Source organism: Delphinus delphis, chromosome 1 (assembly GCF_949987515.2).
Source record: "Delphinus delphis chromosome 1, mDelDel1.2, whole genome shotgun sequence".
NCBI classification, from domain to species: Eukaryota; Metazoa; Chordata; class Mammalia; order Artiodactyla; family Delphinidae; genus Delphinus; species Delphinus delphis.
In genome coordinates this window covers 135,038,897-135,053,995 of record NC_082683.1, presented here as the reverse complement: position 1 = coordinate 135,053,995, position 15,099 = coordinate 135,038,897, and the positions used below count along the sequence as shown (strand labels likewise).

Genomic DNA, 15,099 nt, shown 5'->3' with positions numbered 1-15,099 from the left:
GAATATAAAGTATCTTGTATATTTAAAACAAAATTGAATTTTAAAAATTATTTATCCACTTGTTATAAATCAAAGCATATGGATAATTTTCATTTACTAAATAGCCCAGAATTTTAGGCACATGACCTAAACAAATCATTAAGTTCAGTTTCAAAAAAAAACAAATCATACCTTGAACAGTATCCGTGCTTTGAGAGTTCCTTGGATTTGGTAAAGGCACCTCTTTTGATTTGCTGCTCCTCATCCTGCCAATTTACCTGCAATCACATCATCAGCATTCACTGAAAATCAGTATTATAATATTAGTAAAGAAAATGCCCTATCTTGCCTTTCATGAAAGTCAGAAAAGAATTTTGTCATCTCTTAAAGTTATATCTGTATTCTCTTAAGAGTTCCTGATAATCTAACAACTTTATTTTTGCTTGGAAAACTAAACCATTAAAAATTATATCATGGGCTTCCCTGGTGACCCAGTGGTTAGGGATCTGCCTGCCAATGCAGGGGACATGGATTCGAGCCCTGGTCCGGGAAGATCCCACACGGCACAGAGCAACTTAGCCCACGTGCCACAACTACTGAGCCTGCACTCTAGAGGTCTCAAGCCACAACTACTGAGCCTGCGTGCCACAACTACTGAAGCCGGCGCGCCTAGAGCCTGTGCTCCTCAACACGAGAAGCCACCGCAATGAGAAGCCTGTGCACCACAACGAAGAGTAGCCCCCGCTCACTGCAACTAGAGAAAGCCTGCACACAATAATGAAGACCCAACACAGCCAAAAATAAATAAATATTTTTTTTAAATTAAAAAAAAAAAGAATCCGCCTGCCAATGCAGGGAACATGGGTTTGAGCCCTGGTCCAGGAAGATCCCACATGCCGTGGAGCAACTAAGCCCGTGCGCCACAACTACTGAGCCCGCATGCCACAACTACTGAAGCCTGTGTGCTTAGAGCCTGTGCTCCACAACAAGAGAAGCCACCGCAATGAGAAGCCTGCGCACTGCAACAAAGACTAGCCCTCACTCACCGCAACTAGAGAAAGCCTGTGCATAGCAACGAAGAACCAATGCAGCCAAAAATAGATAAATAAATTATAAATAAATTTTTTAAAAAAAGGAGAGGAGCTTAATTTTCCTCTCGTCGAATGTAAGCTGGACTTAGTGGCTCACTTTTAACAAATCAAATGTGGTGGAAGTGACAGTGTGACTTTCAAGACTAAGTCATAAAAGGCATTGCTTGTTCTCTCTCCCTCTCTCTTAAGGATCCAGCTGCCATGTCATGAGGACAGTCAAGCAGCCCTATGAAGAGGTCCATGTGGCAAAAAAACTGAGGCTTCCTGCCTACAGCCATATGAGTGAACTATCCTGGAAGTGGAGTTAGCCAGCAAGAGATCATCAATACAGTATTATGTCTCATTTTCTCTATTATAAATAACACTGAAATGAACATATTTGTGTACATTAATGCTTATTTGGATCACTTATCTAGAACAGGATCTACAAAGTGTGCTAAAACTGAACTAAAGAATGTACAGAACATGCTACTCTAGAGATCCAATGTTGAACTGTTTTCCAATTTACAATAACATGAACCCAACAGTTTCATTAATATATTTCAATATTAACTATGCTTTTTACTTTTGCTGATTACTAAGGAATATTAATTATATTCCTATTAGGGAAGAATATGGTTGCTTTAATTTGAATTTAGTAGATTGCTAGCAGGACTAAACATTCCGCCATAGATCTTAATCTAAGTTCTTCATCTGTGAATTATCTTTTCTTGTCCTTTGCCCACCTACCTACCAGGATATTAAAGTTTTTCTTAATTTGCTGAGTTCTTACATTATAAATATATTAAACCTTTGTCATATTTGATAAAAATAATTTTCTTCAATGGCAGTTCAATATGGTGAATATTAAAGACCCTAATTTAATTTAAGAAAAGGAAAAGCCTACCTACTAAGTCCAAACACGTAAAACTAAAGGTATAATTAATTTTAAGGGAGTTATTTTCTCCTATAGCAAACAATCCTGGTTTATAAATTTCTCAGAAAAAATTTTCAAAAATGTTCTAAAATACAAATTTTCATAGATAATACAATATGACTCTAAGAAAAGTCAATCTAGGTTTTTAAAAACAGACAGGGGTAGTAGAAAATCTAAAATCAACAAATATGCCAATAGTTAAAAAATTTTCTAACCATACTGTAGAGAACAAATGTACAGACACCAAGGGGGGAAAGCAGGGGTGGGGGGGTGGAATGAATTGGGAGACTGGGATTGACATATATACACTAATATGTATTAAATAGATAACTAATAAGAACCTGCTGCATAAAAAATTAAAATTCAAAAAAAAAAAACAAAAATTAATGACAAAGAGCTATCCTTCCAAAGATTAAGTGAAGATTTTATTTAAGTCCAACTCAGCAAAGAAAATTGGGTTCTTAATTATTATTTGGTATCTGTCATATAGATTCTTAATGACTGCATTTTGTTATCTGGTAGCGAAATTTTACTGAAAGTCATTTTCTGATTGACTTGTATTCTATGACATATGAATTATTAAAAAATAAAGATTAATCAGACTTTATTGTATGTAACCAACACTGTGCATATTCCAATCTCTAGCGGCAATGCATATGTGAAAAGATGGTTCCTGCCGACTGTTTCAAACAGGGTACCTGGATTCAACTTGTGTTTTATATGTATGAGAAGTACACTACTTCATAAAACATAAAGTTTTTTTGTAATGAGAAAAAAATTTTCTAACCATAAAAACTTTAATCAGCTACCAACACAGTTAAAAAAATTAACTCACTTTACTCTCCTTCTCACAAAGATACTTGTGGTCTGGCCAAGTGTCAAGTGATAACTAAACAAACATGAGTTATTCTACATTACTAAATAATCTGTCAATGATGTGACAAAAGTTTTCTTTGGGCAGACTTCACTTTAAAACTAAAATAAATGCAGGCTTCCGTGGTAGTGCAGTGGTTAAGAATCTGCCTGCCAATGCAGGGGACACGGGTTTGAGCCCTGGTCTGGGAAGATTCCCACATGCCACAGAGCAACTAAGCCTGTGCACCACAACTACTGAGCCTGCACTCTAGAGCCCACGCGCCACAGCTACTGAGCCTGCGTGCCACAACTACTGAAGTCTGTGCACCTACAGCCCTTGTTCTGCAACAACAGAAGCCACCGCAATGAGAAGCCCACGTACTGCAATGAAGAGTAGCCCCCGCTCACCGCAACTAGAGAAAGCCCATGTGCAGCAACAAAGACCCAAAGCAGCCAAAACAAAAAGACAACAATCATTTTAAAGCAGAAGCCAAAATTACAGACCTCTTAACACTCTGGGGGATGACCATGAGGGCAGTTAATAGGTAATAATCATAGCTAATATTTTCCGTGTTTCTTCTATGTGGGCCAAGGGCTATACTGTTTTCCAGACACTATTTCCAATCTCATGTGGCAACTATCCCTATATTCATTGTACTGATGAAGAAAGAGTATCAGACAGACTATGCAACTAGTCCAAGGTCATTAAGGTAATGAGACAGAACTGGAAATTAAATCTAGATCTCTCTCTCTCTCTCAAACCTCTGAAAGCCTCTGATGGTCATTCATATAATGGCAGTCATTGGCATATAGATGGTATAGATGGTAGCCTTGGGCATAGATGAAGTTACCCAGGGAGAAAGTATAGTTTTAGAGAAGAAAAGAGCCCAAGGTCAAACCCTCTTGCACCTCAAGATTTAAAAGAGAAGGACTAGCTAGCAAAGGAGATTGAGAAAGAGAAGTAGAGAAGTGGTGGAAATCAGAGTGAGTGTATGGAAGCCAAGGGAGAAGAGTATTTCAAGAGAGTGGTCAAACATGCTGCCAAAAGGCCAAGCAGGTTGAGGGCTTGTTATTTGAAAATGCCCATTAGGTTTAGAGATAAAGAGGTCTTTGGTGATTTTAGTGAGAGCTAAATGTGGAGAAATGGGGGTGGCAACCACACTGTAATTGAAGAATGACTGAAAAGTACCTTCTAAGTGGAAACTGAATGTATTCAACCAATTTTTTTGAGAAGTTTGTGAAGGAAAAAGAGAGCAGTAATGGAGGAGGGTGTTGGATTGAGGGTTTTTTTGTGTTTGTTTTAAGTAAGAAGACTTAATCGATTAAGTATAAATGCTGATAGGAAGAATCTCAGGGAGGGGAGGAGGCTAGAGATATACGAGAGAAAATATAATTGATGGTTGAACTTTCTTGAGAGAAACTGGAGGCGAGGAAATCTTGAAACAGGCGAAGTATTCTTATAGTTCCTTTCCTCCAAAAGTTACTTTTTCTGTTCTTTTTCCATTCTCCCTGTTTATGAACTCTTAGCCTACATAATAAGAGGGCAATTTCTCAGCTCTGGTTAGTTTTCTCTGAGCCTTTGTACTTCTGTTATGAGGTCAATATTTTGGTGATTCATGAAGTGTGGACTCCTTGGCTTTATGTTTGCTAGCAAGTAAATAGTTTTATGAAGTTGCATCCTTACTTGATTTATAGGTGTTCCTCCTTTTTATTTATATCACTTTTAACTGGATTCTTTTTATATCATTTATCATAGCTTTAGTGAAATTGTGTTTCCATTCTCTGTGGCAAATTAGAGTCATCCTTAGCTAACTTTTAGAAGTCAGTTAGGTCCCTCCCGCACCACCACTCCCCACTGCTTTTGCAGCCCTCTCCTTGCCATACGCACACATAAGCCATTTTTATATTTTGAGCCATTGTTTGGAGCTTTTATTTATATTTTACATGATGCAAATAGAACCCTGTCAAATACAGGTTCTTTTTTAGTTCTTGTGATATCCGACTTTAGTCTGAACAAAGCAGTATTGTTCATTTATGCTTTGACTTTTACCTGAAACAACTTGTTTCTCTACAAGATGCCAGTTAAACTCACTGTAAAATGGTCACTAAAATAAAACTCTGAGTCACATAAATAACAAAAGTATTCTTAGGCTTTCTGAAAATTAAGTTCGCAGTATAGTAAGGAGGCAAAGTGCAAGACAGTGATATAGATCCTGTGTTACTGGTTTCTGAAACTATGGTCAGATCTTATCTCCGATAACCTAACCCACATAACCAACTGCTTATTCAGAAATCTCAAAGACACATCAAACTCATCATCTCCAAAAGCCAAGTCATGATTATTCCCAAAAAACAAACTTGAGGTATTCCCTATCACACTCCAGTTGCACAAGTAAGAAATATCCACAAGAGGTGATTGATTATACTATATGACCTCTAAGATCCTTTTCCCCTTTGAATTTAATAATCTATACCACCAATTCTCAGAGCGTGGTCCAGGCATCCTTGAGGGTCTATGAGACCCTTTCAAGAATGTCTTTAAAATCAAAACTATTTCCATGATAACATTAAGACATTATTTGTCTTTTTCACTCTCATTCTCTTAGGAGTGTGTATAGTGGAGTTTCCCAAAGGCTCCATGACATATGATACCACAACAGACTGAATACAGAAGCCGATATGAGAATCCAGATGTCTTCTATTAAGCCAGGCATTATAAAGATTTGAAAAATGTCAAACAATGCCACTCTTCTCACTAAATTTTTTTTTGTTTTGGAAAATATAGTTAGTTTTTACTTTAAAAATTGTGTATTAATATGATACAGTTTATGGTTATTTTAAATAAACTAATAAATATGTTTAAAGTTTCTAATACAACAAATATCAACAGATACAGTCCACATAAAAGCTCTTTGAGTTTTCAATAACTCAAGAGTATAAAATGTCTCCTTGACACCAAGAAGTTTGACAAACTCTGATCTATACCTATCATATGTATATACAAATAAGATATGACATTTTGAAATAGCCAATTCTCAAGTATCTTCAAGCAGCAAATTTTCCTTTCACATTTATTGACAGTGCTCTCATTCAGTCACATAGACTCATTCAGCTCAATTATTTATTGGGCTCCTACTATGTGCAGGTACTGGCGATGAAAAATGAAAGAAACGACTTCGTTCTGGCTCTCCCAGAGTTATTTTAACTTTGCTTCTGTTCTCTCATCTTTATCAGACCCGATGTAACAACCATCTATGCCTGAAAGGCTGAAAAGAAACAACCCTGCAACAGTCATACTATCTAGTCTCAATATAAAATGGACAAATTTAGTAGGGACCAGGCTAGGAAAAGTGGAAAACATTCCGGCTCTAAAACAGACCTACTACACTGTTCCATGTAAATTCTCAGAATAACCAATACTCCCATAATATGGTATACAAAAACAAATGACCTGAGAATTAGCCTCACCTCTTTTTACGTATAAAATACAAACCTCAACAACTACTTTTTAACAATTAAGAATGACCTCCTATAATCCAGGAAACCCAGAAGAAACTATAACATCTGGCACCAGCTTGGCCTCTGGTGTATAGGAGACTGGATAGGGATCACAGAGAACACAATGTCCCCCACTGATATGAAATGAAGAGCTAAACTAGAGCCTGATTAAAGGTACCCCTAGTCTTTTACTTAAAAAAAACCTAAAAATAGGAGCCTATACTTTGTTTACCCTCTATCTAGTTATCCTGAATATTTACTCTTCTAAATTAATCTCAAGGAATATATCCTTATAAATGTGTCTTATAGTGCAAGTCAGGATTATTTTTTGTCCCAAAAGTATGAAATTTTCACTACAAAAGCTTCCCTGATACAGAAGAAACCATTAACACTGGTTAACTCTGCGGAGAGGGACTGAGGATCCAAGAAAGGAAGCAGATTTTCCAGTGGATATGTTTTCGAATTTTTAAAAGCAGATACATTTATCACGTTTCAAGGAAAAAAACAAGGAAAAATAATTTTGAGAAGTTTCATTCAACATTCAATAACTTAGCTAATTTAGAGGCTGTTAAGGAAACAAATATAACAACTTTTTCTTTCACTGGAAGCCGCTGTATAGTTGCTCCCACTTTATCTTTCCTCTTACCGCCCCACCTCCATACTATTATTTACATATCTGTCTCTTACATGTCACTGTGGGGACGATGTTTTATTCCTCTTTATATCCCTAGTCCATGCACAGTACACAGCACCCACTAGGTGCTCCAGACCTGTCTGCTGAATGATTGTCCCATTGATAAATCTCAAGAATCCAATTCTCAAATGCAAACAGGGCAAAAAAACCCCACAGATATTTCATATATGAAGAGGTTAACCACTGGTAAGCAAAAAATTTCTTTCATGGTAACATGTAAAAAAACAATAAGTAAAATAATAGTTATACGTGTACATATGCATTTTATGTTTCAAAATAAGCCCAAAACTAAAAAGAAATTCTTTAAAAAAATACTCTTATTTTATAGATTTAGACATGAAAATCATGAATGAAATGAAGCCAGTTAAATGAAGCCAGTGCTATTACTCATGATTTTTAAATCTAGTTTTTAGGGACTTCCCTGGTGGCGCAGTGGTTAAGAATCCACCTGCCAATGCAGGTGACACGGGTTCGAGCCCCGGTCCAGGAAGATCCAACATGCCGCAGAGCAACTAAGCCCGTGAGCCACAACTACTGAGCCTGCGCTCTAGAGCCCACAAGCCACAACTACTGAGCCCACGTGCCACAACTACTGAAGCCAGGGAGCCTAGAGCCCATGCTCCACAACAATAGAATCCACTGCAATGAGAAGCCCACGCACCGCAACAAAGAGTAGACCCTGCTCACCACAACTAGAAAAAGCCTGCACACAGCAACAAAGACCCAACGCAGCCAAAAGTAAGTAAATAAGCAAACAAACATGGTTGCTTAAGGAAAGTAGGATGTAGGTTTTAAAAAATCAATCAATCAATCTAGTTTTTAAAAGGGAGAGATGCCATGATTCCAAAGGAGCTTTTACAAGTCCATTTACAACAACAACAAAAACTTTAAGTGGTTAACTTCTTAAAAAATCACCTAACCTCAAATTTATCAAAGATAAATCCGACTCTTCTGGTTGCAAAAATATCCTTCCATCTATAAAAAGATCTCCTTTACACCATTATTTCTCTATAGAATTTTAAATGATTCATCATACAAGAAAGCGTAGCATCTACACAACTTTTCAGAGATTCATCTATATTGTTTCAAGTGTAGTCCAACTTCATTTATAACTAATCAGAGAACAAAGCATATTAGAGCTGGAAGTTAGGGGTCATCTAATCTCATGTTTTTCAAATATGTAGTTATGGTACCACATAGTAGATCAAAAAGAATCAATCTGGTACGTTAGAGCCTGCATTTTTTAATGAAACCAAATAAAACTGAATTGAAAATATCAGGGTGTATTGAAAGCAGCAAGGGTATTTTTTAGGTGAAACTTTCATTTCATTTTATATATAGATATATATATATCTATGTATATTATGTTCCCATGGAAAATCTATTTTTTACTATGGGTGTCCTAGTCAAAAGAGTTCAAGAGGTTCCCAAGCTTTCTCAGTTCACAGAACCCTTAGTGTCTCAGTAATTTTTTCATAGTGCCCACAGGCCAAAAAATTACCTAACAGTTCCATTTATTAGGTAGTTAGGTCCATATAACCTAGTAAGTATTTATGTCCTAACAACTTAGTAGCAGCTTGAAAAATACATATAAATTAAAAGAAATCTTTTAATTACTAAATAACCACAATTACTTATTAATGGGATGTGTGCACCTAAAAGACATTACATAATTTCTCAGACCTTGAAATCACTTTGGACACAGCCACTTTCATTTACTGTTTCACACTGATTTCTGCACAGAACTTTCTTTTAATCACAGCAACCCCCAAAACCTAGCTTTTTGAAGACATAACTGTCATTGAAAGGAATGTGGCACAATCTCATGCACAGTACCTCAAACTAATAGTTTAAGCAGTGGTCTCACAGACGTCAAATATCCCACAGATAACCCACAGTTGTCGAATATTAGTTTCCCTCAAAAATTTAAAAATATTCAACAGTGCCCATGTGAGTTTACTACGGTGCTCCCAGGTACCTCATGGCACGGTCTTGGGATCCTGGGTTTACAAAACACTGATCTAGCCTACGTGCTTACTTTGTAAATTAAGAAATAAGACGTAAGGTCACAAAGCTAGAATAAAAATAAATACATTCATCAGGAATTTTCATAGATTAATTTTAACCTTCCCTCAACAAAAGTTTTGAAACAGAATCTAATCATGTGATATTCTGTGGATGAACTCTGTAGCTCTCTGAAAAACTATATTCAAAACTATATTATGTGACTGTATAATAGTAGAAAAATTCTGCCTCAATATTTTCTTTTTCAGAAAAAAGAGTTTCAAAAATGATAATGCCACTTACAATAAACAACACAAAAGTGCCTAAAGTAAAGAAAAAAGGAAAGTCATCCACTCTCCCAGCAATAAACACAGCTAATAGTTTAATGTCTATCCTTACAGAGCCCTTCCTATGCACATACAAAATCAAAACAAAATCAAACTACATTTCTTTGCCTATGTATTTAACACTGAATCATATTGCACAGTGTAGTACAACTTATTTTTTTCACTCAATATTATATCATGAACATTCTTCCTTGTCAGAACATAATAATAATTACAAACACCTATGTGGTATTTACTTAGGGCTTAAATATTAACTCATTTAATTCTCACAACAGCCCTGTCAGGTGAGAACTATAATTATATCCACTTTATAGATGAGTTTAAGTAACCTGCTAATGGTCACAGCTAATAAATGGTTAGGATTTGAACCCAGAAAGTTGGCTGCATGGTTCCTGTGCTCAAAGAAACACTCAGCTACTTCTCATCAAGTAAATATATCTATCCCTCAATCTATTAACAAGTGCATTGTATGTCACAGCATAAATATACTGTAATTTTAACTATTCCCCTACCAACAAACATTTAGGATTTTTTTTTGTTACTTATAAATGTTGTAGACATTTATTTGTAATAATGCGAAAATGAACATCCTTATAGATTTGTTCTAGAGCTCTTGTGTTAAATTTTCTGTGAGGTAAACTCCTAAAAATGAAATGACTCTATCAAAGAATATGTGCACTTTTAATTTTGATAGGTGATGCCAAATTTCCTTCCAGAAACAGTTGCACCAATTTATAGTCCCAATGACAGAGAAGTTTGAGATTCATATTTAGGTTAAAAAATATTTTGGGGGGCTTCCCTGGTGGCGCAGCGGTTAAGAACCCACCTGTCACTGCAGGGGACATGGGTTTAGCCCTGGTCCAGGAAGATCCCACATGCCACGGAGCAACTAAGCCCATGTGCCATAACTACTGAGCCTGCACTCTAGAGCCCAGAAGCCACAACTACTGAGCCCACGTGCCACAACTACTGAAGCCCATGCGCCTGGAGCCCATGCTCCGCAACAAGAGAAGCCACCGCATTGAGAAGCCCGCGCATCACAACGAAGAGTAGCCCCTGCTCACCGCCAACTAGAGAAGGCCCGCGCGCAGCAATGAAGATCCAACACAGCCAAAAATAAATAAATAAATATTTGATTCATGAAGAGTGAGGCCTGTTTTTTGAGTTTTTAGTTAACACTTACATAGAAGAGATTGCCAGTTGTTCACAATTATCCTCTGATTTGATAATTATCTTCATATTAAACAAATGTAGACTTCACAGCTGTATAGTGGAGTCTTCATCCAGTTATGAAATCAACTATGGGTGAGATATTTCCTCCATATGAACTCTGTTTACTTACATATAAAACGTGGGAATTGGACTAGCTAGCCTTTAAGATTTAAAACTCCCAATGCTGTAATTAAAAGAGACTTAAAATTATTACAAGCCTATAATTATAGTACTAGTATAACAGGTCAGGGTCTTAAAGCTTCCATTTTCTTTAAATTACAATAACTATTGTCAGAACATCTAAGCAAATCATTAAAATAGTCAATAAAGTTTTCAGGATCTACCTGTGGCTTATTCTCAGCAACCTTTTAATACCAGTCTGTCATTCCCCTGCCACCTAGCAAACTTGACTTTATCTATGGACTATATTCCTAAGAAGAGTTGATGTGTGCCTAGGAACCATGAACTAGTGTTTTGTTTTGTTTAAATACTATGCCAAGACCACTCTCTAGTCAATTTATTCAGCCAATATTTATTGACTATTTTACTATGTGCTAGGCACTGGGTGCACAACAGTTAATAGACAATCTCTGCCATCATGGAACTTACACACTAGATGAAAAAGGCAAATAATAACCCAAAGTAACCACTAGCAAATGTGAAGTTATACTTGTGATAACGAACAAAAATATTAATGCAAAAAAACCTATGCAATCTTTTGATTATTCAGGTTTCGGGAGTGATTTGTGACACTAGAAATTGACTTTGTAAAAAAAAGTCAATAAAGAAAATGACTTCACGACTTGCCCCACAAGGCAAAAATAGCAATCACAAGTATAGATGGTAAGTTAACTTTTTAAATCATCAATTCTATAATAAAATCACCAAGATGTTCCTACTTTTCAGTTATGCTGCTGACCATGTGGCTTGAATATTTGTTGTAGCTAACCAAGAATATAAACGATCTGAAGTACTAAAGATGACAGGTACTTTGTTATAAAGCAGAAACTAACACACCATTGTAAGGCAATTATACCCCAATAAAGATGTTAAAAAAAAAAAAAAAGATGACAGGACTCTGAGTATCCAAACAAAATGAGAGATGACAAATTAACTACAATTTCTTAAGAACACTGTTCAAGCAAAAAGTACATACAGAAGTAGAGCAATTCACTACAATAATTCATGGCTTGTTACTAATTAACATAATGCTATGAAAATACTAATGTTTTTAAAGTACCGACAGTTATCCACGTAAGGAACTAGTGGCTTGTCACAATCTTTTAGATTTTAAAAAACCAAATGCCAGAAGTATCTATATTAATATTCAATTTTAAATAAAACTAATTCTATGACGTTAACTAGACGTGATCACTTTGCAATAAATACAAAGGTCGAATCATTATGCTATACGCCTGAAACCAGTATGTCAATAAAAATAAAGAAAAATTTTAAAGTCTTAGATCATCTGTGGAAATAAGACCATCATTCACATAAATAAATGAACTTCCTTGTTCATTTATTTATTCCTTGTCAATTTCCACAACTACAAAATAAGGACATTTGTCAAATCTACCTCACAAAATTGCTCTGAGCACTAAATAATTTATGTAGAGGCACACCAAAAAATGATGTAAGTTATTTTAGACAGCAGTTTCTTTTTGCTCCCACTATGACTTACAGCTATTTAACAAACAACAAAATTCGTTAGATAGGGACTTCATCTCCTTTCTTCTGTCCATGATATGGTAAAAGTGTTATAAAATGGTCAAAAGACTAGCAATCAGACCATTAGAAAAAAATTCTAAACTTCATAACTCATAAATTAATTACCCCACAGGAGGCTGGCTGTTCAAGTATTAATGCTCTTACATAACACTACGCACCAATATATCTCAGAGAATCAGAAAAATTCTTCAACATATGTATGAAATTGTATACATACTATAACTCACCATTATTACAAACACAAGCCATGCTACTCACTATGAAAAGTTGAGATACATATGTATTTATCCACACATACAATGTATTCTAGCTTGATGTTTATGTATCTGATTAAAGTATCTTAAATGCAATGCAATGACGGTTCAATGGTTCAGATTTATTTTATTACACTGAACGGAGTTTGTAAATTTAGCACACCAAAACTAATTGTTACATACCCATGGGCTTAAAGCAACTTCTACCATAGGTCTAACAACCAATCCCCCAAAGTCACAATCTCATGTTATTAGCAGCACATTGCCTTGTTTAAACACAATATTTTAAAGTAAGAAATTATTTTAATGGAGAGTATTTTAATTGCTCTACAAACCTTTTCAAGCTCTTACTAGGCCTGCCTAAAATAGCCGTTCTTTAAAAACCCTTAAAATACAGGGCTGGAGGAGGTATCGTTAACATGGCAACATAACCATTAACGACTTTTCCAAATTCAAAACGAGGATCACCATCAAAACAAAACAATCAGGTGGAGTACAGACGTGGATACTGATCACTATTCCTGACAACGTGTTTTTTCCTATATGGAGGATTTACTGCTATACAAAAACCACATCAAAATCTATACCTATGTGCAACCTCCTATCCGAAAAGCCAGCCAAATTCCAACCCATATTTGTGACATTAGCTAAATATCATTTAGCATGTTAGGCTACACTTCAAAGAGGCCAGGGTAAAATAGTGACAACTTTCAAAGCGTACAAGCTTTTTAAATCTCCCCCTACATCACTTGTGAATAAATGGACAGACTACATTCAGCAGCTGCCAAAGAAGATCAAAGTTTTCCCTATGCTTGAAAATGTTTATCCCCACCAAAAAGGAACAGAAACTAGTCATCCTTGCCACTGGAGCCAGTTCCCCGGGATTTCCCAAAATACGCCAGATATCCAAATGAAGAAGAGACACTTCTCCGGAGAGCAAGGGCGAGAGGTATCTCACACCTTTTGCAGAAGAGAGGAGGGGCGAGGGAGTGGGGGACAGGCACTGGCAGATAAGGAAGGAAATCCCGTCTACTGCAGGCACCGGTGGGACCTGAAACCTAGGTCTCAGAATGGCCCTCCTAGCAAAGCCTAGGACCCAGGGAGGCTCCTCGAGGGGGACGCCAGACTGGGCCAGAGCTCCTGGCGCCCCGCCCCGCCTCCCCCGCCGACCCGGGACCGCGGACAGAGGCAGCGAAGGCTAAGCGAGCATCCGCGGTCCCAGCCAGGTCCTCCCGCAGCTCACCTGAGAGTGTCGCCTCCGCCCTCGGCCCCCACGGTGCATCCCGCGGGGCCTGGCGGAGGGTGCAGTGACGCCGCCCCGACCGGCCCCAGGGCTGCCCGGCCCTGGCCTCCCCGCTCCGGGGACGCACCGGGTGCCCGCCTCGCACCGGCTCCCGGGATCCGCGGGTCTGCAGAGAAGGAAGGAGAGGCAGAAAGGTTGCCTCCCCTCCCCACAGCAAGCCACCCCCTGAGCTGCGGCTCTCTGCAGTTCCCTCTGGCGCAGGTCTGGCCCGGCTCCCCCGCCCGGGAGTCACTTCAGCAGCGGCGGCCCAGTCGCCATTACAGCCCAACAACTGACACGGAGGAGGAGCGGCGCCAGCGGCAGTGGCGGTGGCGGCGGCGCGAGGCAGGGCGGGAGCAGTGGGGGGGCGGGGGGGTGTGTCCAGGCAAAACTCGCGAGAAGTGTCCCGAGTCAGTTCCAGAGGAATGCAACCTTCGGTTAGGGCCGTGCTAAGTGTGGCCAAAAGGCGAGTGTGAGATAAAACGAGGAGAGGAAGCTCGAGGGCGCCATGTTTGGTGTGGCGAAGGTTGAGCCTTGCAGGTCTTGGGAGGAGCCTAAGTAGATCCGCAGCGGAGACCTTCCCCTCACCCCCCGCCCCCCCCCCCCGCCCTCTTTCATGTAAGTGGGCCTTTTGGCTGCGCATTTCACCCCCGGCCGAAAAAAAGCAAGCTGGGGTTATGACAAGGATAAGCTCGAAGTCTGAAAATTGCGGCTTCTCAGTGTTTATGATGTTTCACCAGTTGTCCAAATAAATCTTCTGTACCCCAGTCAGTTTCAGAGTAATTGCAGCTCTGCGGCTGCGGCAGTTACCCACTGCTGGCACTGTGGCCGTTTCATTCGCGAGGGTTACAATTCTGTTCAGCACGCACTCTGTCTAGTGGCTTAAGACTCCAGAGCAAGTAAAACGGAGTTTCCTCCCGTTAGGTGTTGGCATTGATATAACTGTGCTTTAAGAGACTCTATGATCACCATATCTTCTACCATCCTTAACCACTTTCCCCAATCTCTACATGGTGAATTCTATGATCTGTGAAGACTTAGCTTAAATGACATCTCTTTTGCAAATAATGCCACCTTCTGCTAGGTGCTTACTGCACACAAGCCCTCCACCCTTCACTTTCCTCCACCTTCTGAACTCATATAGCTATTTATCCAGAGACTGTTTCTCATCTTGAGGACTCTTTTTTTTCTCTTCTCTTTATACACCAACAGGGCCTAGCATAGTGACTGGAACATTGT

The 15,099-nt window shown here is 38.4% G+C and overlaps 1 protein-coding gene across 5 annotated transcripts in view; it reads right to left on the bottom strand.

Annotated features, from left to right (window-relative positions):
• The window catches only part of CEP350 (centrosomal protein 350), a 139,219-nt gene extending 125,005 nt beyond the window's left edge, over positions 1-14,214 (bottom strand). For all 5 annotated transcript variants that reach the window (XM_060034913.1, XM_060034929.1, XM_060034944.1 and 2 more), the window contains exons 1-2: positions 13,822-14,214; positions 172-257 (exon numbers count right to left, since the gene is read on the bottom strand). In XM_060034913.1, coding sequence (XP_059890896.1) covers positions 172-244 — 73 coding nt within the window. In that variant the 5' untranslated portion in view covers positions 245-257; positions 13,822-14,214. The remainder of the gene's footprint in view (positions 1-171; positions 258-13,821) is intronic.
• Positions 14,215-15,099: the final 885 nt, after the last annotated feature.